Raw genomic sequence first — 25,007 nt, 5'->3', positions numbered from 1 at the left:
ACTGAAACACATACAAAGAGCAGTGAAGACAAGTAACACTTTAATAAGTGCATTACTTTGTGACTGCTATTGGGAAGTTTAAACAAATAGCCTACACAGCTATTATACTTCAGTAAAGCAAGCTTTTTAATCTGGTAATCAATCCATCATGACAGCCAATTGACTCCCAATTAAATACACTATGAGAAAAGAAAGCACTCTTGGTTTTACATTTTGCACTTGCTTTGCTAAATGTACCATGCCCATCATGCCCATGCCTTTGAAGGACCCAATGGAGACAAGCCAATAAGCTTTCTTGGCTGGAAGAAAGCTTAGTAAACCATGTATGATGAATTGAAAATGGTGGAGGTGGACCCTATTGTAAACAAGTGTAATGCTTTATGGTGTCGTCCACAGTTAACCGTTTTGTATTGAGTTGTGCTTGAAATGTACTGTAATTCTCCAAACTGTTAATAAATACTTCAATCAATCAATCAATCAATCAATCAATCAATCAATCAATGTATTGAACTGTACTTTCCTGTGCTATTTAACTGTTAATAAAGTAATAGCCTAAAAGTAGGTTTATTCAATCAAAGCAATCAATCAAATAGAGGACAGAAGAGGGGAGAGAGAGAGAGAGAGAGAGAGAGAGAGAGAGAGAGAGAGAGAGAGAGAGAGAGAGAGAGAGAGAGAGAGAATATACCAGGGGCGTGGTCCCACCACAAAGGGATCGAGGGAAGGTAGTGTTTAGATCCCATGACCTGGTCGGACAGTCACGACAGTGGTGCTGTGATTGGCTAAATTGGTTGTCAGAGGCACATTGTTAATGTGTCACATGTCCTCTGTCGGCGCCAGCAACAAACATATTACCCATGTACAGGTATGTCATAGTTACACAATCACAGAAAGTAAAACAAACCCGTTTATTTTAAATGATGAGGAAACATAACTAGTCAACCTGCCCCTCCAGACCATGGGATCTAAACTCTGCCGAAAGCAAGGAGGTGAGAGGAGGGAAGTTGAGAGGAGGAGGAGGAGAAGGAGGAGGGAGAAGTTTGAGCAGAGGAGTGGGGTTGGGAGGGAGTGGAGGGGAGGTGTTGTCGGCTCCTGAATGAACCATGTTCGGCCACAGACGGTCAGTTCTCCCGTCCTGCTCCGTTCTCCTTCTGCAGGTTCTGATTCTTCGAGTAACCACCAACCGGGCCACCAAGGTAAATATGAACTCAGTAACGGAATGTGAGCTGATCTGCATTCAGTCAGTTGTTCAAAGTTGACAAGTTGGACATCATGTCTGTCGAATGGGTCAAAACTGTCGTTTCAACGCGACACGGGGCTCAGTTCACTCCAATCTTTACTTCAATATGTAAATTGAGCATGACGTTTGTCAACTCTACTCAATCTGCTGCAGTGTGCAGTTTTTCTGTTCGGGTTTTGAGGGTCCGCAGTTCAGTGAGCGAACTGACGGGGGTCTTTAAACAAATTCCATCAATTCCATCTTCCTCGTCATTAACTGTATATAAAGGAGAAAAATAATGGAAGATAATGATTTTCCATCTCCGACAACCTTGTTGAACTTGAGCAATTCGCCCCATATGGCTGCATTTGGACTTCAAAGTCAGGCGGTTCATGTTGTGTATAGTTTTCTCGTTTTTGAATGCATAAGTGGTGTTATGATGCAATGAGCCTTGGTATTGTTGTATTGCGCTTTAGTGTTATGACTGTGTTATGACTGTACTAGTGTTTCCACCACCACAACCCTATCAAGACAAAGTTTTCACACTTTGACTTCTTATGCTCTCTTCACCTCCTCCACTCCTGTCTGTCGTCCTCCTTTTCTCTCTGCTGCAAGATCAAAGCACAGTGGGGGTCTCTCTGTCTGTCTGCCCCCCTCTTCTCTCCCCCTCCCTCCCTCCCTTCCTGTGCGTGTGTGCGCGTGCTTTGCGTGCGTAAGCAATGGTGGTCCCATGATACACAACATTTTGAGAAGGTAGTAGTAGGCTCTGCAGATGGGCAATTTACTAACAGCAGTGACCAATTGTTCCTGGATCCGTTTGTTTCCCATTGTGTACTGACTTCATCACTATTGTCAAGCCTGGCTGGAGGCATTTATTACGCAACTCTTATTACCTCAAAACGTTGCTGTAATGAAAAATAATTCAACTGGCTGTCGTCGTTTTGGCTGTTAAAGTGCCTGAGTCATGCACAACGTCCAATTTCCAAATGGAAATCAACAACTAGGCTATAGCAGACTATCTGACTGACCAGTTGACACACTGGTAAAATGATGTCCTAAACCTAACTGACTGTCAGGCTGCTGTCTCACCTACCACTCCAAGAAGGCCACTGTCTGAAACCTTCACGCATGGAGGGTTAAAGGCACTATACACGTTGGGCAGGCAGCAGGCCCCATTTAAGGCGGTGTTAGGGTCTCCACTCCTGTGTAAAACTTGGCATAGCTTCACCACTAAAAAGAAAGTTGTGTACGGAAAAAAAGATGAAACCATGCATATGCACATTTACTCTCAGATTTATAACACACTAAGTACACCACCAATGTGCCAGATTCTTGTTATAAACAAAAGTACGTAGGAGGATTTATTGCACTTAAAGTCTGCTCAATATCCACATTCTGTCAGCTCCCACAATTAGCCATAAATTGTTATTGGAATGCCCCCTTTTTGACTCATCTAGTTGCCAAGGAAATAGAAAAGGCCCATAGCAATAATCTTAAACAATTCCAGCTTCACCAGCTGTGAAGATGATCATTGTGGAATAAGTTGATTCATTCCAGAATAAAATACATGGGAAAAAATACTATGCAGTTATGCACATCATCACCTCGATTTTCTTCCCCCAAAGACTGGATTGTCTTCCAAACCAGTCGTTACCCATAATGCACTGTAACCTTCTATAATTACAGTGATTTCAATGGTGCCACAACGGGGCTTGAATCGTGTTATTGCAGCATTAACCATATGCACATGGTGGCCATTTTGCACTTACGTCATGTCATCATTATCAGGGATGTCCCGCCCCAGCGGGACATCTCCTTTCTTTATTCAGGGATGCCCATTTAGAGGAAGCTCTCTTTTTCAAGGACGCCCTGATCACAGCTTATACAACAACACAATACATATAATGAAAAACAATAACAAACATTTGGACCACATTACAACGGCACGATGCAAATAAATATAGGGTTACATGATGAAACAGTTGCAGTCACTATGTAGTGTCCTCAAAAAGCACCCTAAATATCTCTATCAAGACCAAGGGAACCAGTTTCAGAGAGTCATCAAGTTTGTGTGGAGCATAATAAATGAAAGCTGTCTTTCCTTGTTCACCGTTGAGGACTTTCTTCTAATGTGCTAATATGCTTGGTGCATTGCTCGAATTTGGCAGAAGTAGCAGGATTTGGGTGGAAGTACCACTCAAGGAAATTACGTTGATGCTTTACAAATGTGTTTACATTCGGAATATATTGTATCCGGGGGAAATACATGTGACGGATGTTCCAGCCCGACACTTGCGGCTATGCACTCTCTGCCTTAGGTCGTGACCAGGCTTTTCTCTTTGCAGATGAGTAAGGCTGGGACAGAGGCTAGGTTGGTCAAGGGGCGTCTGGAGCCCAGTGGTTACGGTGCGTACCACATAGGCTCTAATGCCTGAGTGGTTACGGTGCGTACCACATAGGCTCTAATGCCTGACAGCGAGTCCCCGGTTCAGTTCCCTGACAGCTGCTGGACAATTTGCTACATATCACTCGCCTACTGTCTCGGTGTTTCCTGAGTATATACTATCAAATAAAGGCAGAAAAATATAGATTTAAAATATTACATACATAGTTTACATACATACATACATACATACATACATACATACAAATGGTGCATTTATATAGCGCCTTTATATAGATTGTGCATCAATTCACCCATTCACACACACTCATGCACACATTCATACACCGATAAACCATGCAAGGCATCAACCAGCACATCAGGAGCAATGAGGGGTTCAGAGTCTTGCTCAAGGACACTTCGACACTAACTCTGGGGAAGCCCAGGTTCGAACCGGCCACTCTACCCCTGAGCCACCACCGCCCCCAATAGTGGGGATGGCATGGACACAGGGTCTGGTCATAATCCGACATCCCATTATTCCGACCATTAGCCGGTACGCACACAGTAGACTTATTTGTATAGGCTGCGTTAGGTAGAAGGGTTAAAACATTTACAGATTGAGATTATTATTATTATTTTATATTATACTGTTTAGACTGATGATAGGTTTACCTATGATCCTAGATTACTATCTCTATGCATTTGATGTATTACGTTGTGTTTACCTTGCTTACTGTAAATTGCTCTGGATTAAAAGCATCTGTTAAATGCCTAAAGTGCAAATTGTAAATAAATAAATCATGCATGGAGCGAGCATGCTTGGAGCGGAGAACCTGAGAGAGAAACTGAAAGAAACAAGACAAACCCAGATATTTCTTTCTGGCTTTGTGCAGGACAAACCAGCTGTCCGCGGGGACAAAACATTTTTCCCCTTGTATTAACATGTAATGTGAAAGTATACTACTGATAAGACAGTTATTCAGATTTAATTTACATCTGGCTTTGAAATCCAACTCTGCTGTCCATGCTGAGATTAAATAGCTCTGCCTTCTGCAAAATAGAGATTACTGTTCATCCACGATATTTACATTGTGTAGATAGATGTCAGACAATAAAATGGATTTGTTATATGTGGTATTTCCCTTTCCAAACAAAATTGTTCATTTCAGGATACCAGGCACATCTTCAATGCAGCATTGACACCTTTAGAGATTTACATGGTTTATTGTAGCTCTATCCAAATGTGCTTAGCCAAGATGAATGTTATGTGTCTGTAGTGTAACCACCAGTGATCTGTTTTATGTGACCGTAATTTGTATTGTGTGGCTTTTGTTTGGTGTGGAAATACAACTCAAGATACAGTAGTCAGGCTGGAGCATTTGAAAACACCTGGCACAAGTGTGTTGTATTACACACTGAGCCAAGTTGACCCAAATCCAACTTCAAACACCATGTTTTGCACACTTTAACACTTCCAATACGTGTTAGCACTACATTATGAAGCCTCAGACAAAAGTGAACATTTAGGGAAATAAATGTGGCTATAGATTGATCATAGTATAGATAATGAATCTTCTCTGATATACGGAAGACCCCAGTTTGTTTAACACTCGTTTTTGAGCGCAGCTGTCTTTTCAGAACTGAGACCTTAGGGCTTAAAAAGCTACATGGACAAGTTATGGCATTGCGGTGTTACAGTAGTAAGTGAAATGCTTTCCTCCTCGCATTACAAATCTTTCACCTCCAGCACTTTCACTGTGTCTTGCAACTGTTACTCACTCGTCCAACTCAAGTGTAGTTTTTCCTAGAACTCATTCTCTTTGTCTCTTTCTCTATTCTCTCTTTTTCTTCCCTCCTTCTCTCTTGTAGTTAAAGTCTTGGCTGCTGTCCTTCTGCAGCCAGCTCTGGTTTTAATTTCTCTCCCCCCTCATGCTATCTTGTTGTCTCTCACTGTCATTCTTTCGCTATCTCTCTCTATCCCCTCTGAGTTGATCTAAAATCCATGCCTCGGTTCACTGTAGAACCAAAGTGTGTGTGTGTGTGTGTGTGTGTGTGTGTGTGTGTGTGTGTGTGTGCTAGCGTGTCATGTTTCTTCTGCGCATGAGTGTATTCATGTGTATGTATATGTGTGTGTGTGTGTGTGTGTGTGTGTGTGTGTGTGTGTGTGTGTGTGTGTGTGCGTGTGTGCGTGTGTGCGTGCCAGGACAGCAGTGAGGGGAGAGGGGAGGTGCACCAGATACATCTTCAGAAACATAGCCATGGAAGACAGACTGGCCGACAACCACAGGTAATGCATGCACACATGTACGCAATTAGGAATAACACCCAAGAGGGATTTACTTGTAGGTACATACAAGCAATATTATTTGCCCAAATATAGGGCAAATAATTGCCTGCACACATTTTGTGTACATGCTGGAATCAACCGGGAATCAACTGCGCTACCCATAATCCTAAAAATCACCCCCGTGTGAAGTGAGGGGCGCTCTTATCATCGTACATCATCATGACATAACATCGATTTGCACAGACACTTATGACGTAAATTCTCCATTCATTGCCAATGGGAATTTTTGTGCAGGACGAAAATAGACGATTTGCATGGTGCATTTATATAGCGCCTTTATCCAAGGCATTACATTCACCCATTCACACACATATTCACACACCGATGCCGGAGGAAACCATGCAAGGCACCAACCTGCACATCAGGAGCAATTAGGGGTTCAGAGTCTTGCTCAAGGAAACTTCGACACAAACTCTGGGGGAGCCCGGGTTCGAGCTGGGAACCTTGCGGTTCCCATCCGGTCACTCTACCCCCTAGCACCCCTCAATAAAGAGTGCCCTAAAGAGAAGAAGACCTCAACACAATGCATACAATTTTGATAGACTGAAAATAATAAACATAACTTTACTGAAGTCACTCACTTTTGTGCAATTATATATGAATTAGATTATGAGCAAAAGGGCAGTTATCTTGAATATTGTGAGTCATTCAACAAATCAACCAATTCTAACTAACTCTAGTTATCTGACTCACTGTTTTCTTTTTTTTCTGGTAGTTTATACATTGTAAAATCCTGAGGTCCATTTGGTTCCATTTGTACACTTTCTATTTTACTGTGTACGTTCTCATCTAGGAGGAGGTGTTTCAGTGGTGGGGGGAGTGGTCTAGCTGGTCCTCCTGCTCCCGAAGCTGTGGAGGAGGAGTGAGGAGCCAGGAGAGACACTGCCTCATACAGAGGTAATGATGAGGCCTGTGAGACACTGCCTCATACAGAGGTAATGATGAGACCTGTGAGACACTGCCTCATACAGAGGTAATGATGAGGCCTGTGAGACACTGCCTCATACAGAGGTAATGATGAGGCCTGTGAGACACTGCCTCATACAGAGGTAATGATGAGGCCTGTGAGACACTGCCTCATACAGAGGTAATGATGAGACCTGAGAGACACTGCCTCATACAGAGGTAATGATGAGACCTGAGAGACACTGCCTCATACAGAGGTAATGATGAGACCTGAGAGACACTGCCTCATACAGAGGTAATGATGAGACCTGTGAGACACTGCCTCATACAGAGGTAATGATGAGACCTGTGAGACACTGCCTCATACAGAGGTAATGATGAGACCTGTGAGACACTGCCTCATACAGAGGTAATGATGAGACCTGTGAGACACTGCCTCATACAGAGGTAATGATGAGGCACTGCCTCATACAGAGGTAATGATGAGACCTGTGAGACACTGCCTCATACAGAGGTAATGATGAGACCTGTGAGACACTGCCTCATACAGAGGTAATGATGAGACCTGTGAGACACTGCCTCATACAGAGGTAATGATGAGACCTGAGAGACACTGCCTCATACAGAGGTAATGATGAGACCTGTGAGACACTGCCTCATACAGAGGTAATGATGAGACCTGTGAGACACTGCCTCATACAGAGGTAATGAGACCTGTGAGACACTGCCTCATACAGAGGTAATGATGAGGCCTGAGAGACACTGCCTCATACAGAGGTAATGAGACCTGTGAGACACTGCCTCATACAGAGGTAATGATGAGACCTGTGAGACACTGCCTCATACAGAGGTAATGATGAGGCCTGTGAGACACTGCCTCATACAGAGGTAATGATGAGACCTGTGAGACACTGCCTCATACAGAGGTAATGATGAGACCTGTGAGACACTGCCTCATACAGAGGTAATGAGACCTGTGAGACACTGCCTCATACAGAGGTAATGAGACCTGTGAGACACTGCCTCATACAGAGGTAATGATGAGACCTGTGACAGCCCTTGAAATCGTGGGTTCCGTGGCACCCCAGGGTGCTGTGATGCAGCAAGTCCAGGGGTTCCTCAGAATACAAGGGTCAAGTTATTTTCAATCTGTATAATGGAAACTTCAAACTACTATTCTCTAAAGTTTCTCTAAATCTTTCCCCCTACTGTATCTTAGGGAGAAAGATTTACATATTTACGTACCATTAATATGAGATCAATGAAGGTTCTTTAACCCATTTAGACCTGAGGCCGAAAAAAAAGCCTTCTAAAGCCTTTTCTGAAAAATGTTAAATATTTATTCAAAAATTACAACGAATGTATGTTGCTGTTGCTATATGCTGTACATAGCAACAACAACCCCAAAAGGAGTTTCCGTCCTAAATGGGATAAACTTTAAGTATCAATGTAATTCAGGGTGCTGTGGTTGAAAAAGATATTTACAGGGGTGACCTGAGACAAAAAAGATTTAGAACCACTGTTCTAAATAACACTAATAGGTCTAATAATGAATAAAACCAAATTTCAGACAATTTCTGTAGGCTAGCTAACAGTAAACAAACAGTTATTTGTAGGCTAGCTAACAGCTGTTTCTCTGATAGTTTACGTCATTTCCCAGGGTAACTGTTGCAAAGAGGAAGTTCACTAAGGTTGGAACATTCAAGACAGTGATGCTATTGTTTACAGCCTGTTACCAATTATATGCACACTGAAATATATGCATACAAAATAACTTATGGATCGTCATTATCATTTTAAAATTGTACATACTGTATCTATCTAACTTGTTTGTAGGCTAGCTTTCCAAACCGAAAGTAAGCAATTGATTCAGACTAAGTATTTATGTACAGTAGGTTGACATACCAGCGACTTGTGGTGATAGACGCTACCTCAACACAGAAGAACTAAACAGCACACAGAAACAGAGCAGGACAGAACTATGTAGCTGTGTGTGTGTGTGTGTGTGTGTGTGTGTGTGTGTGTGTGTGTGTGTGTGTGCATGCCCGTGCGTGTGCATGCGTGCATGCATGCTTGTGCGAGTGTCTGTGTGCACGTGTGTGCGTGTTTGGTAGTCATGTGACCTCTGCCCTGGCCCCGTCAGGATTCCGGAAGTTTCTGTCAGCCAAGATTAACGCCACCCTGCTCTCCTTGTTCGCCCTCTCCTCTCCTCTCCTCTCCTCTCCTCTCCTCTCCTCTCCTCTCCTCTCCTCTCCTCTCCTCTCCTCTCCTCTCCTCTCCTCTCCTCTCCAAGATTTGAACCCCCTCTCCTCATGCTCACCTCTCAGCGATTAGATTCGGCACCCCCACCCCCCACGAAGCCCCACACTCTCACATAGTGACCTCACACTCACCTCTCTTCCTGTCCTTCCCACTCTACTATCTGATGCAAGAAAAACACTCAGTGAGAGAAAGAGAAAGAGAGAGAGAGAGAGAGAATGACAGAGAGAAAGAGAGGTAAAGAAAGAGGGAGAGGTGTGTGTTAATGAAAGACAGATGGAGCAGCTCTGTATCGGAGGAAAGATCTTTAACACACACGCACGCATGCACACAGACGAACGCATGCATTCATGCATGCTCGCACACATGCTCGCTCGCTCGCTCGCACACACGCACGCACGCACGCACGCACACACACACACACACACACACACACACACAGGGATAAAAATAATAAAATAAGTGCAACAGAATTTGTTATGGTGACAGTGTATTATATTGACACTGACATTGACACATATTGTTGACTGCATGTGTGTTACAGCAATACTGAAACACATAGCACAAGGTTAGCATGACCTCATATAATACTGAAACACATAGCACAAGGTTAGCATGACCTCATATAAAGGGGAAATGGAGAGAGGAAAGCCTCTATGATAGTATGATAAAATGAAGTATCACTCTTTGCTTTGTCTTTATTTAGTTTTAAAGGGAGGTGTAGTGAGTGACAAACTGCTTCCTCCATCCAAGTTACTGTGAAAAAGTAATAGAGGTACATGAGCAGTGAGCACTGACTAGCTAGCTGTGAGGTAGGGCCCTACCTCTATGTGCTGAAAACAATATACGGAATCAACAACAAATAACATAAAGGGTGTTGGACCAAAATAATCAGGACTTCAGAAGAAGACCTTCGGTTATTAGTTATTTTACGATTAAGGAGTATTCGAAGTGGTCAAACTATAGTAATAGAATAAAGAGTGTTCAAAGAGTGTTTAAATTGGTCAAAGTATCAGAATATAACACATTCAGAAGCAATGCATCTTCCTTAAAACCCTAATGGTCTGGGATATTTCATAAAAGCCTCAACCTGTGATTTCTTCGACGGGTTTGCTGTATGCATAGAACAGCAAGAACGACAATACCTAAACATTATATAATTCTAATGAACAAAATGTTTCACCCATCATGACATTTTTATTTATCTGTATTCCTTGTATTATCTCTCTCTGTCTCAGGTTGTCATCTACCCAGAACATTAACGCTTCCTTTTGTGTTGGCTCGCCTAAACACTACCAGCTCTGTCCTAACCAGGTACTATTCAATAGACCCTATGCTAAGAAGAAGCACTGGTGATGATTACTGATGATGGTTACAATACATATGTACTAATTACATCCGTTTAACCTAATCTCACTATACTAGTTTTTGTTTCCTACATATTGTTTCAAAATAATAATAAAACAACTCCCAAAATATTAAAAAACTAAACAACATAAAACATTTAAAGAATTTTAATTTGAGGGGAAAAAAGATCTAGTAGCTCACAAAACATCACATCGCGATGTGTTGTAGATCGGCTATTTTCACTAGTTTGGGTTCCAGGGAGACATCAAAGTCTCTTTTGGGTCTCGAGTTAAAAAGTTCGGGAACCCACATGTGACAGCAAACGTATGTACAGAAGGTTGACATACAGAATATAGTAGTATATGGCGATGGACATAATATGTCCATCACCAGATTTAAACTGAAATTGTTTGTGTACGTATGAGTGTTTGGCATATACTGTATTATGTCATGCTTATGTGTGTGTGTGTGTGTGTGTGTGTGTGTGTTTTAGCCCTGTCCCAGCCCCAGCGTCAGCTTCAAACAGCACCAGTGTTCCCAGTTCAACTCTAAGGCCTTTGGAAGGAGACACTACCAATGGATTCCTCTATATCCTGGTAAAATGCTGATGTATATCTATCTGGGTGATTACTTTATTGTTGATTTACAAAGGCAAAATTAAATCAGCCCTTCTCCCATAACCCCCGGAGACAAGTTTACAAAACGCAATGAAATTAGCAGTTTAGTTTCATTCATTTATTTACTTCTTCTCCGTCTGATGTCATATGTGAAGATGATTATATCAGCATCTCCAATAAGCCATGTGACCTGCAGTGCACGACTGTTAGCGGTGAGCGACAGCTGCTAGTGCCAGCCCACGATGGTACCTTCTGTCACGATGCCAAGTACCAAGGAGTCTGCATAGAGGGCTTATGTCAGGTAAAATAGCAGAGTGAATAAAAGCTGATCAATTCTTTGTTGCATGCCTGTGTCTCTCACAACATGTTGCGATTGTAGATCGTAGATTGTAGAGCATACTGTTAAATGACTAACTGCCTGCTCGACTGACTGACCAGAAAAGTAGATGCCAAGGGCCAGGGAGTCTATATTGAGGGAATGTATCGGTTATAAGTTTAATTGTTTTTTAAACTAACAACTAGCTGTGAAGTATCCAACTACAATGTATATATTCTGTTTTATCATAGATTGCAAAAATGGCTTCTACAACACATTGTCATTTAATTTCACAATTTATGAAATTTCATTTATAACAAATTCGACCCCCATATATATCAAGTAATGGTCACATTTGGATAGTAACTAATTGCCAGTTTTGGCTATTTTTAATATCAAATGCCGGAAAACCCCCGCTGGCCAGTAAAAAAAAGACTCTCCCTCTCTGTCTCTCTCTCTTTCTCTGTCCCTCTCTCTCACATATACAAACATCACGATCACAGACAATTAACACAGCAGGGCAATACAGAGTATTACAAAGATGGAGAGATTGGCACGTATGAGAATTTTCGTGTATCAAAGCAAGGTCAAATGCAAGCTGTACAATGCCAAGTTGTCCTACCTCAAATCAATTACAATACTGAAGACAAAGCATCCAACGGATGCCTAAATGCACAAGAGCTGTACATTAACTAGCATCACTGCACTATGCAAGTGAAACCACGGCGTGAATAACAAAGATTGACATGATGGAAATGGAATACACAGGTCCCGTCCATTAAATGTTACCAGTCGAATTGAAAAGTCCTGTGAGGAGAGCATACAAGACCTCCTCAAAAGTGTAATCAACTGTTCCAACGCTGGCTCTAAAAGACACATGGATGTCTCTTACCACTTAATACGTATGATACAATCATGCATCATTACCGGACATCTGGTTTTTTATACCAGATTTCCAGTTAACTATAATCATTCCGGACATTCTGGCCGGCAGTTTAAAATCCTTACGTGACCGCTGATGCAAAGTAGCCGGAGCCTGCATAGCTAAAATATGTCAAGTAAAATAACAAAATGATGAACTGACTGACTTGAACAATCAGCATACTGATTACCTGACTATTGACAAGGTGACTTACTGATTGTAGAATAATTGATTATTTGAGCATATTGACTCCTCTCTTCTCCACTCCTGTGTTCTCTCTGCTCTCCAACAGCCTGTAGGTTGTGATGGGCTGCTATATAGCAGTAAAACCCTTGACTTGTGCGGTGAATGTGGAGGGAATGGGACCTCCTGTCACCGGGTTTCTGGAACATACAGGAAGGGACTCGCACAGTTAGGTAACACACACACGTACATAAGAGAAACACACACACAAACACACACAAACACACACACACACACACACACACACACACACACACACACACACACACACACACACACACACACACACACACACACACACACACACACACACACACACACACACACACACACACACACAGTCACACACACACACACACACACACACACTTCTCTCTCTACTGACATGAATTGAATGTGGATTGAGTATAGTTTCTAACTTATTCAGAGTCTGCCACTTATGACTGCTCTGATGTAAAATATTTTTTATTTATTTATAAGATGTCTTCACAGTTCAGTAGTCTTATTTTGGGGTTGTGGGCTGAAAAGTTTGGGATTCAATGCTGTAGGACGGTGTAGGTGAGGAGCATTTTAAGAATGTGGAGATGATATCATGATTCCTGAAGCTAAAATATGGTAGGCCTAGTGTATAAGGACTGAAGTCACACAGTGTTGTGAAGGTTGTTCAAGGGGCAAGGATGTTTATCGTCACATCCATTTACAATATAGAGCCTGGTAGCAACATTGCTTGTAACAATAAAATATATAAACTACTTAATAACTCAAGTATTAAATAGTAGCTTAATTAATTAATTAGAGGAAGATTAATCTTGCTCTTCTGTGCCGGAACTCCAGAGGAAATCTGTTGGAACAGATGGTTGTCAGCCTCCACTGGTCAGCCTCTGTTGGTTTTCTTTATGTTGGTTCCATTCAGCTCCTGGATGATGGGCATCAGGTGCATCCGTCTCCCCGTATTCACAGTGTGTGCTCATCTGTCACCTCTAGGCTATGTGTTCATCACCAACATCCCAACTGGAGCAACAGACATTCAGATCATAGAGAGACGCAAGACTGAGAACATCCTGGGTGAGAACCTACAACCTTCTGTAAGCCCATATTACAGCGTAAGAAAACAACAGATTGCACAATGGCTTTGAAACTGTACCCTTGTGTTAGAAGGAGAACGTTTTGGTAAGCTAACCCAAGAGGTTTAGAGGAATTTACCACAATCAATTAGAACCTACGGTGTACGGTATCCATTTGTAAATCAGGAAACAATCAATAGTCACAATTTAATCAAAACAGAGTTCTGAAAATTTGTCCAGTTCTCAAACGTTCGGCGTCAACAACCAGCTTTTCAAAATATCTGTAATCTTTCCTCACAATTCGAAATGGATTTTGTGTACAGCCCAAGCTCATCGGTATTCTGATTTATTCTCCTATCAAGGATGCTACCTTACTACTACAGCTCATCATTTTATGCAACCTATTTGCCTTACATTGACTACTACTAACTCATGATTTGTTTTAGTTTCATTCGGCATGTGTAAACTGTGAACTACCTTTTGGGTCCCCATCTGGTCTGTGAACACCACTTCCTGCTGACGTGTCTCTTCCTGTCTCTAGCCCTATCAGATGAAGCAGGCCATTTTTTTTTCAACGGAAACGCAGTGATCGACAACCCTCGCAACTTCCGTGTGGCGGGAACGGTGTTTAAATACCGTCGTCCCAGCAACGTGTTCTCAGAGGGGCTAGAGTACATCATTGCCCAGGGCCCCACACTGCAGGGCCTAAATGTCATGGTAATGCCTTCATATACTCACAACCTTACAGACACAGCCAGAGACAAAGAGAGAAGTCATAAATATGCATAAAGGTGTTGAGAAGATTCCTTTTCCCGTTTTGATTTATATTTTGTGAAACGTCTATGGAATATTATTGAATGGCAAGTTATTTTCTGGCACCAGCGCCGTTCAAAAAGTACCATACCATAGCATAGCATACCATACTGTACAGGTATAATACTAAATCATATATGTTGTAAACAAGTGTAATGCTTAATCATGGTGTCGTCCACAGTAACAGTTCTTGTATTGAGTTGGTCTTTCTTTTGAAATGTACTGTATTCTACATACTGTTAATAAATCAATCAATCAATATCGACCCTTGGTCCAGCAGCTAGTGGAGACCTTGCATTCTTGTCTACAAAAACCCTATATTGGTGGACCGGAGTCTATCAGGGCTCTATACTAGTGACTATTCTGTTTTCGCTCTACATTAGCAACATCTTTGATGGAAATAGCCGATCTACAAGCATCGCAGCATGACATGTAGTGAGCTTGTAAATCTGCTATTTTCTGCGAAGGTCTTTTCCACATGCATAATAATGTTAACCAATCCTTTTCTGCACATCCACATAGTATTACAACCTGAATGGAAAGCTCCCCCATATCACTTACGAGTACACCGTCCCTCATGACGTCAGCGCAGCCACAGATGACATCGCCTCAGGCCCCAACCACACCAACAACGAGGTGGATGCCAGGGAAGGTCACAGCAGCTCGGCCAACCACAGCAACACAAGAGGGGTTGTGGCGTCATCTCTCCACCCATTAGATGTCCAGCTGGGAGCCATGGACCAATCTGAAGTTGACCTGGGTGCTGCTGTGGACCAATCCGATGTCACGCTTCAGACACCCCACCCCCCACCACCGCCACCGCCAGTGGCCATGTTGGTCTACAGGCCGGCTGCCGAGGATAGCAGCGATGTGTTCAGCCACAATGATGTGGAGGAACGAGGACCTCCAGCACCAGCCAGCTACCGTGAGTGAGACATCTGCTGTATCTGTCTGTCTGTCTACTTGTCTATCTGTTGATTGATTGATTGATTGATTGATTGATTGACTGATTGACTGATTGATTGATTGATCTACTCCGTCTTCAACAAGGGAGTGCCTCCAACTCGATTGAGATTCAACCGTCCAGTCCTAATATCACTCACCCTTCCAAGCCCCTCCTCTTCCGCCAACCAGACCACTTCCTGGACTTCCTGTTCTCACTTCCCGCTGGTTCACCAGGCCACGCCCCCTGTGTATCAGGCTCCTCCTCCTGCTCCGGGCCACAGCTCAACGAGTCCTCGGGTTTAGACAACACACTGCTGCTGAAAGGGTACCCAGGTAGGAAAGGCTTTAAGTTCAGATTTTACATGATTACATTTTAATGTCTGTTGAATTCTCAATCTTTAGACGAGAAAATGATACAAGAAATATTCCCATCTCATATACCACAATCCAGACAATCCCACAAAAATGCCTCAATAAAGCAAGTTTTGTCAGTTTTATTTTATTGGCCCAATATGAATTGTAGATATTTCCTCTTCTTTTGTCTTCTTCAAATGATATATTAGCCTAGCCTATTATAAATAATCAGTCAAAGATTTTATTTTTCAGAGGTAACTGCCTTTTTCCCAGCAAACTGAAATCATTATTACAGTATGAATTGCATGTATATTCTCAAAAAAGCATAAATCATTATAAATATCTAAGTGTGCAGCCTCCATCAATTATTCATTATGTAGTTTTAATTAACTATCTTGTTTTTGTTTATTATTTTATTTGTATTCATAATGCCATATTACATCATTGTATTGATTCTGTGATGAATAAAAGAAAATAGAACGAAAAATGTTTTATTAAACTTCATTAAATCTCTCTATTCCCAGGTAGTGTGACTCTGCAGTCATCAGCCTTCCTAGAAGACAGCTCCCCCTATGGCCTACCAGAGGGACCACAACACAACCAAACACACACAAACACTGACACTGATTCTCTTACACACTCCTACACGCACGCTGCAGACACACAATCAGAAACACACAGGGACGCACACTCAGATGTACGCCCTGATAATCCCACAGTCACTGACATACACTCAAACACAGGAACACACATTGACACAAACTCGGAGACACAAACTCTCAATTTGGTACGACTCCAGCAAGTCTCTGCAGGCCACGCTGCCAGCACAGAGAGGTAGAGGAAAGAAAACCACTCCAGACTTTAGTTTTTCTTTTCAATTCCATCTGCCACATTACTGTATAAATATTTAGTCGTTTACTACATTGGAACCGGTTTAAGTGATGAAACGACTTGTATTCGACGGTATTGAACAAAACAAAATATCAGTCAGTCCTTTTATAACTAGAAGGCTTTCGGAAACACAAAGGACATTGAAATTTATGAGTCAAATCTTTTCTCCTTTCCTCAAGCAACGATTTCGATGTAGGTATGGACCCGGAAATTAGTCTGGCAGACATGTATCGCTGGAAAGTCTCGGCTTATGCCCCATGTAGCTCAACATGTACCACAGGTATGTGTGCGCACACACATGCAAAACAGTGGTACTGCATATCAACATATTATGCTTACCATTACACATCTACACACATATAGGCACACAAATGCATTTGGCTGTATTCATTCTATAATGGGTTTTTTCCCTCCAGACAAAATTGTTAAGATATCTACTGCATGTATTAACCACTTAACTTATGTCAGTCGTTCTTCGATTTTTCAAAAATAGCAGACCTACAATTGCAGATCTACAAGATCATAGCGCGCCACCGAGTGGCGCGCTACGAGCTTGTAGATCTGCAATTTTTCAATAGCTAAAGCATAACATAATGCTAACACCCAAAGGGGTTCCCGCCCAAAATGGGTTAAACCCTATACACTTCATTGACCGGGGTCCCCCAAGTGTCTGTACTTGGCGCCCAACCGTTTCCATCTACAACCAAATCTTTTCAGTGAAATACACATCGTGTCACGCTGTTGTGCGCTTGTAGATTTGTCCGTCCAATGCACAATCAATCTCTAAGCCAATTTATTTGGTCTGGCACAATCATTCATTACAGTTAGTGTGGTTCAATTCATTAAATTGAGTTCAGATTGGGCACTGTCATTATGTTCCTGGTTTTGGTGAGGTTAATATTAGGCTAAGGTTCTGTGGAGGGTATTTATTAATGCTTAATAGCATTCTCTTTACCAATGTCATCTGGCAGTTGAATATCCATTGCCTATTTTATTTGCTTCTGGAAGTAGAATGTGCGATTCAGCACTTTTCCCCCCCTCCAAAACATGTCGTGTGTGTGTGTGTGTGTGTGTGTGTGTGTGTGTGTGTGTGTGTGTGTGTGTGTGTGTGTGTGTGTGTGTGTGAGTGTGCGCGTGTGTGCGTGTGTGTGTGTGTGTGTGTGCGTGTGTGTGTGTGTGTGTGTGTGTGTGTGTGTGTGCGCGTGTGTGTGCGTGCGTGCGTGTTATTTCCAGGTATCAGTGCTAGCTATGCCCTGTGTGTGCGGTATGATGGCACTGAAGTAGATGATAGTTACTGTGATTCTGTGACCAGACCTGAACCTACCCATGAGTTCTGCACCGGAAAGGAATGTCCTCCTCGGTATTACAATCACTGACTTTACACAGTTAAATCTGCAATGTAACACTCTACATTAATTTAATGTACACTGTAGGAAACTAACAATCAAATTATCCTGCTAATGTATGTATTTGGATGCCAAGTGCCATTTGCACTTGGCAGGAAAGTGCTGGTTATTTTTTATATGATGATTACTGGGGAAATAAACAATGTTGATAATTGGACTACTTTGAGATAAATTCATCATCTAAATATCCCATAAATGCACTCTTAGTTTATCTATTAACCCCTAAGTATGCTTACTCTTCAGTCTGAGAACATGGAGCCATCATAGCCTTGATAGTGGTGGTGGTTGGACAGTGAACTAGACATCACTGAAGCAGTACTCTAGAATGAACAGATCAGATAGGAATGAATGAATGCATAAGAACGGTGTGACAGAATGTGTAACTTCTCAGACTGACTGGACCAATTGGTGGGAGTCATCTCCATAATTCAAACTGATTAGTGAGATGTGATGCAAGGAAATTATTTTGTGGCGAAGACTCATCCTTGTGCCTGGAACCTCTACCTTTGGTCTCAGAGCTGTTTATTCTTCACTAACCCTTGATACACACTGTGTTGCTTCAGGTGGGAGACCAGTGGTTGGAGCGAGTGCTCTCGAACCTGCGGCGAGGGTTTCCAGTATCGCACCGTACGCTGCTGGAAAATGCTGTCACCTGGTCTGGACTCCTCTGTCTACGACCTGTTGTGTCTGTCACAGGACTTGCACAAGCCAGCCAATAGGAAGGCCTGCCTTGGACAGAGCTGTGGACCGCAGTGGGAGGTCTCTGATTGGTCGGAGGTAATAATAATAAATCTTTATTTCAGACTCAGGTCCATATCACATACAAAGGACAAGAAGACAGGGGGATAAAACACAAGGATAAAAAATAAGAATAAAATAACAAATAGATACATCCAACATAGCATATGTTTATATATATACACAGTATACACAAACCTATAATCTATATAGGCTATTATGCCAATGTCTCCTGATCAAGGACGTGTATCGACATGAGCTTTTCATAGGGTCCGTTAAAACCATTATGATGCTGTTATCAGACTTATCTAGACGGCACATGAATTTGTACATCAAGTTTCTTAAAAGGGCCGGGCAGGTAGGCACCCCCAGGCTGACAAATAGTTGGCTGGCACTGTGCCATCTTGGTTCCCTCATAAGTAATCTTAATGCATCGTTGTAGGCCACATTTAGTTTGTGCATACTACTAGCCTTGTAATTGCTCCACAAGTGAGCCGTATATAATGGTGTGCAGAATGCTTTAAACAGTGATACTTTGACATCCACTGAGCACTTGTGGAACTTTCTCATAAGTAAGGATGGTGCTGTAAATAAAGCTTTTGTGTTCGTCTGTTGGAAAGAAACGTCTGTCTCAGATCATATAGGGGGTTCTGATTGGTTAGTGATAATTCAGATCATATAGGGGGTTCTGATTGGTTAGTGATAATAAAGAAACGTCTGTCTCAGATCATATAGGGGGTTCTGATTGGTTAGTGATCATAAAGAAACGTCTGTCTCAGATCATATAGGGGGGTTCTGATTGGTTAGTGATCATAAAGAAACGTCTGTCTCAGATCATATAGGGGGTTCATAAAATTGTCTGTATTAAAGAAAGGAAAGGAAATAAAGGTCCTGTACTTGTGTCAGTGATTCTTTATACGGTAACCAAACTGTATTGCAGACCAAAAGGAAAACACAAAACTGTTTCTTTTGAAATGTAATTATCTTTATCTGACTGGATAAAAAAATATACTCTTTTCTCTTTTCCCACATAACAACGCAAAGTTCCTTTCAATGTTTCCAATGAGTATCAAAAAAGTAATCCAAAAGTAATCGAACCGAAAATTGTAGAGCTTCTATTTTCCGAAAATCAAGAACTCCATAAAGTCATCAAATAAAAATGCAATGCATTGCTCAAAAAGGGAACTGAGAATATTCCTCACCCAGCCTTCAAGTCAGGAGGCCACAGCCGGTTCCCCTTTGTCCTGAAGCTCTGAAGGGTTTCAGAGCTAAACCCTTTGTCCTGAAGCTCTGAAGGGTTTCAGAGCTAAACCCTTTCTCCTAAAGCTCTGAAGGGTTTCAGAGATAAACCCTTTGTCCTGAAGCTCTGAAGGGTTTCAGAGCTAAACCCTTTGTCCTGAAGCTCTGAAGGGTTTCAGAGATAAACCCTTTGTCCTGAAGCTCTGAAGGGTTTCAGAGCTAAACCCTTTGTCCTGAAGCTCTGAAGGGTTTCAGAGCTAAACCCTTTGTCCTGAAGCTCTGAAGGGTTTCAGAGATAAACCCTTTGTCCTGAAGCTCTGAAGGGTTTCAGAGATAAACCCTTTGTCCTGAAGCTCTGAAGGGTTTCAGAGATAAACCCTTTGTCCTGAAGCTCTGAAGGGTTTCAGAGATAAACCCTTTGTCCTAAAGCTCTGAAGGGTTTCAGAGATAAACCCTTTGTCCTAAAGCTCTGAAGGGTTTCAGAGATAAACCCTTTGTCCTGAAGCTCTGAAGGGTTTCAGAGATAAACCCTTTGTCCTGAAGCTCTGAAGGGTTTCAGAGATAAACCCTTTGTCCTGAAGCTCTGAAGGGTTTCAGAGATAAACCCTTTGTCCTGAAGCTCTGAAGGGTTTCAGAGATAAACCCTTTGTCCTGAAGCTCTGAAGGGTTTCAGAGATAAACCCTTTGTCCTGAAGCTCTGAAGGGTTTCAGAGATAAATCCTTTGTCCTAAAGCTCTGAAGGGTTTCAGAGATAAACCCTTTGTCCTGAAGCTCTGAAGGGTTTCAGAGATAAACCCTTTGTCCTGAAGCTCTGAAGGGTTTCAGAGATAAATCCTTTGTCCTAAATCCTTTGTCCTAAAGCTCTGAAGGGTTTCAGAGATAAATCCTTTGTCCTAAACCCTTTGTCCTGAAGCTCTGAAGGGTTTCAGAGCTAAACCCTTTGTCCTGAAGCTCTGAAGGGTTTCAGAGATAAACCCTTTGTCCTGAAGCTCTGAAGGGTTTCAGAGATAAACCCTTTGTCCTAAAGCTCTGAAGGGTTTCAGAGATAAACCCTTTGTCCTAAAGCTCTGAAGGGTTTCAGAGATAAACCCTTTGTCCTGAAGCTCTGAAGGGTTTCAGAGATAAACCCTTTGTCCTGAAGCTCTGAAGGGTTTCAGAGATAAACCCTTTGTCCTGAAGCTCTGAAGGGTTTCAGAGATAAATCCTTTGTCCTAAATCCTTTGTCCTAAAGCTCTGAAGGGTTTCAGAGATAAATCCTCAGAAATGTTCCTTGTCTTCTTCCAGATCTCAAAGTTTTCTGGACCCACAACGCTGTGGTTTATCAATTTCTTATTATGGTTTAGTATTGGCTATAATACTCACAAAACCAAACTATTCACAAACCACCACCAAACCAAACACTCTTTTTGATACCCAAAATGGAACGCCCAGCTGCCTTACTTCCAGTACTTTTATAGCTGTTCCTGGTACCTCACTTCCTGGAACTATTGCTAACATGCTTTTTCCCCCCACAGCTCCCCCTATGATCAAACCTTGTCAGCATAAAATTAATGACCATGGTTTAACTACACAAAACAAACATCTTTTCCGTACACTACATTTCGTGTATTCAGTATTCAACCATACCTCCAACAATATATTCCCTTGTGAATTCTTCTTTCAATAAAATGTATCTGTATATTTTAGCGGATTAAGCTGATGCTGATTTAAGTATTTATCTGTGTGTACCTGTACATGTGTTAGTGTTCTGCTCGTTGTGGGTCTCGAGGTGTACGGACTCGCGAAGTTCGTTGCTCCATGGAAACCAGGCTGTGTAACGAGTCCTCTCGACCAGTAGAAAACCAGGAATGTGAAGGCCCGCCCTGCGACAGACGATGGACAGTTTCTGATTGGGGACCTGTGAGTTTTACACACAATCACTTAACACAGGGTATGTTTAGAATCAGAATCAAGTTATTATCAAGTTATACAAGGAATTTACTTTGGAATGTGGTGCAGTGACAAGTCAACAGAAACAACAGTAACAATGTAACATTAACTGTAATGCAAGACTATCAACAAGGCACTAAACATAATGGAACTCACATTCATGCAACACATTTTTCTACCATGATTTTTTGCATTTTTGAGAATATTATTTATAATATATATTACAAACTATTGACGTTTTCTACATTTTGCTGCTAGAAGACACGTGAAAACCCTTGTGAACCACTTGCAAATTTTAGTATGTCAACTATACTGTATGTAACAATGTTCTGCTGTCTATGAACTTTGTAACTGGCTGTTCTCCTATTGTCTGACTGCAATGGCAGTGTTTAAGGCATCCTTGTACTTCTGTTTAATAAACATTTCAAATGTGTGTGTGTGTGTGTGTGTGTGTGTCAGTGTTCAGGTGTGTGTGGGGAGGGCAGGATGCTCCGTACAGTGGCATGTCGGTCGTCGGGTGGGGTGGTGATGTCAGAGGAGCAGTGTGACCAATCGCTGCGTCCTCTGGCTGTGTATCCATGTGGTGACCGAGATTGCGCCCCTCACTGGGTGGAGCAGGAATGGCAACAGGTACACAGACAGGGCAGCAACGCAGCATACAGAAATATGGTTAAAAACAGGTTAATCTGTCTGAAATGACCATAGCAGTATAGTTTCTGAATTAAACCATTGACGTTAACTGAATAAAAGTTATACATTAACGATTTGTTCAAATGTTATGTTAATAATGTTAAGGTGTGTGTTGTGTGTGTGTGTGTGTGTGTGTGTGTGTGTGTGTGTGTGTGTGTGTGTGTGTGTGTGTGTCAGTGTAATGCTACATGTGGTCGAGGGACGCGTCAGCGTCAGGTAGTGTGTGCTGGTTTGGAAGGAGGTGTATTCAAAGAGTTTCCTGACAGTAGCTGTGACCCCGCCCACAAGCCTGGGACAAGCGACGCCTGCTTCCAAAGACCTTGCTCCAAATGGTTTACTACGTCCTGGTCGCAGGTATCTGTCAAGTTGTTCGTAATATCTCGAATGGATAAATAAAGGTTAAACAAATATAAAATAAAGGCTGTCTTCTCCCCTCTCCTCTCCTTGCAGTGCAGTAAGACGTGTGGCAGTGGCGTTCGTGTTCGAGAGGTGAAGTGTTACCAGGGAGAGGAGCTGATCACTAGGGGACACAGCTGTGACTCTGCCCTAAAGCCAGAAGCCAGACAAAGCTGTGAGGTCCAGAGCTGCCCTACTGAGCCACCAGGTAGTTAAGGCCCTGACACGCTGCAGGCATCAGATGCACACATTGTTTACAACAGCTGTAGCCTTACTGGAAGCGCCAAGTAGACACGTCAAAACTTGTTGACGCGTCTTTCAGAGCTCTGTTCTGTTTGGGAGTGTTGACGCGTGGCACAAACTAGAGAGAGAGAGAAGGAAAATGGACTGAATGGGTGCGTGCGTTTCAGCATGTCTCCAAGTCATTCCAAACTCATTGAGCATCGGCAGGTGGAATTATCCTTGCTCTTGATACCATCTCAGGATTAGATGGTCCCAGTATTTCATTTTACACATTATAAACTGGATTTCTGAGTGCATGCCCATTGCAACAGTATAAATGATCAGAGGCTTGCGCCACACTGACTGTAATAACTGTGAAACAACCTGATTTTCAACTAATCTGTGTGTGTGTGTGTGTGTGTGTGTGTGTGTCTGTGTGTGTGTGTGTGTCTGTGTGCGTGCGTGCGTCTCAGCCCCAGCCCCAGTGGCATCAGCAGCAGTAGAAGACTCCTGTCAAGACAAGCCGACAGCCAACTGTGCCTTAGTGCTGAAGGTTAAACTGTGTTCCCACTGGTACTACAGAAAGGCCTGTTGCCAGTCCTGCAAGGCCCCAAGACCGTGAGCTGTCAACTACAACCTCTAACCCCAACTCCCCCCCTACCATTGGTACAGAGGGTCAAATGCTTTCCTCGACCCTTAACCCTAACCTAGTAGCCATTTACACCCTACTACTGGAGTTAATGGTCACATCCTTCCCATTTCTATCCTACTCATGAAGGAATCACTGAAGGTTGAAAATGTTATCAGACCTCTCATAGCTTTAAAAATGACCATAACTGTGGTATTGCATGTTCAGACCAATGACCATGAGTCATGCTATTCTTTATTCGGATCCCCATTAGCTTCCACAAAGTGGTCGCTAGTCTTCCTGGGGTCCACCAAAAAATGCTATAATTCACACACCTTCACTGCTGACTTTTACAAAGCATTCGAGGAAGCCATTGCATTCTATTAATTCCAATACATTTGGAAAATCAACTTGCTGAGACGTGAAACTTACTTGCACCATGAACTTTATGATTTATTTGTTTTTACTCACTACTTCTTTGTTTTTTGTTTTAATGCGATTGAAAGTGCAGATTCCTTTTAAAAGAAAGATCAGAGAAGCAGATTATTTTAGTGTTGATTTATCACCTGAGTTTAAACAAGATGGGGTCTAATAACATTGTGGCTTCCCTGGGATTTCTGATCACATCATATTGATTAGGTCAGTCATGCTCAAATATGAAGGAAAGGGATGGTGGGACAGTGGATCTGAGATTACGAAATCACAAAGAATATTCACCAATTGTACACAAAGACAGACCCCTCTTTTAAACGGCTCGCCCCATAGGCCACCATAGCAACTGGAAAATCGGATAGTTATTCCACAATAATAGAAAATGGTCATCAATAATGTACTGTATAGTATATGTGATGTGTGTGTGTGGTCTAAACATGCAGTACCACCAGTATGGTCCTTTAATAGATAGAAGGCTTTAGTCAGGGAACGCCTGATCCTGACGTTCACCATAACCGTGGTCCCCAATCACCTCCTCCCCACACAATGTGAAGACAGTCCACGTATAGGACACACTTTACCGTTCGTTTCCCTCTATCATCTCTTCCCAATCCTTCCCTTTACCTCTGAAACAGAATGAGCCAATATAACTCCTGGGGCATCACCCTCCCCTCTTTCTGTGTCACTTCAGGACTTCAAGG

At 42.3% G+C, this 25,007-nt stretch overlaps 1 protein-coding gene across 1 annotated transcript; it reads left to right on the top strand.

Annotated features, from left to right (window-relative positions):
• Window positions 1-1,098: 1,098 nt before the first annotated feature.
• Window positions 1,099-23,870, top strand: LOC310870792 (ADAMTS-like protein 2). Its single transcript, XM_083782110.1, has 20 exons — window positions 1,099-1,193; window positions 5,806-5,889; window positions 6,743-6,846; window positions 10,353-10,428; window positions 10,955-11,057; window positions 11,234-11,379; window positions 12,609-12,732; window positions 13,544-13,624; window positions 14,165-14,340; window positions 14,959-15,361; window positions 15,487-15,714; window positions 16,260-16,569; window positions 16,806-16,906; window positions 17,860-17,986; window positions 18,596-18,809; window positions 21,753-21,908; window positions 22,398-22,568; window positions 22,806-22,982; window positions 23,079-23,232; window positions 23,720-23,870. Exons 1-20 carry the CDS (start codon window positions 1,101-1,103, stop codon window positions 23,866-23,868), a joined length of 3,177 nt encoding a protein of 1,058 aa, XP_083638236.1. The 5' UTR covers window positions 1,099-1,100; the 3' UTR covers window positions 23,869-23,870.
• The last annotated feature ends 1,137 nt before the right edge of the window (window positions 23,871-25,007 follow it).

The sequence above is a fragment of the Protomyctophum parallelum genome, assembly GCF_964188405.1.
Source record: "Protomyctophum parallelum genome assembly, chromosome: 14".
NCBI lineage: Eukaryota > Metazoa > Chordata > Actinopteri > Myctophiformes > Myctophidae > Protomyctophum > Protomyctophum parallelum.
This window is presented reverse-complemented; position numbering and strand designations above follow the sequence as displayed.

Coding starts and splice junctions, on each gene's coding strand:
- LOC310870792 (XM_083782110.1), top strand. CDS start 1,101: ATGTTCGGCCACAGACGGTCAGTTCTCCCGTCCTGCTCCGTTCTCCTT. Junction 1,194..5,805: donor CCACCAACCGGGCCACCAAG/GTAAATATGAAC, acceptor TGTGCGTGCCAG/GACAGCAGTGAGGGGAGAGG. Junction 10,429..10,954: donor ACCAGCTCTGTCCTAACCAG/GTACTATTCAAT, acceptor TGTGTGTTTTAG/CCCTGTCCCAGCCCCAGCGT.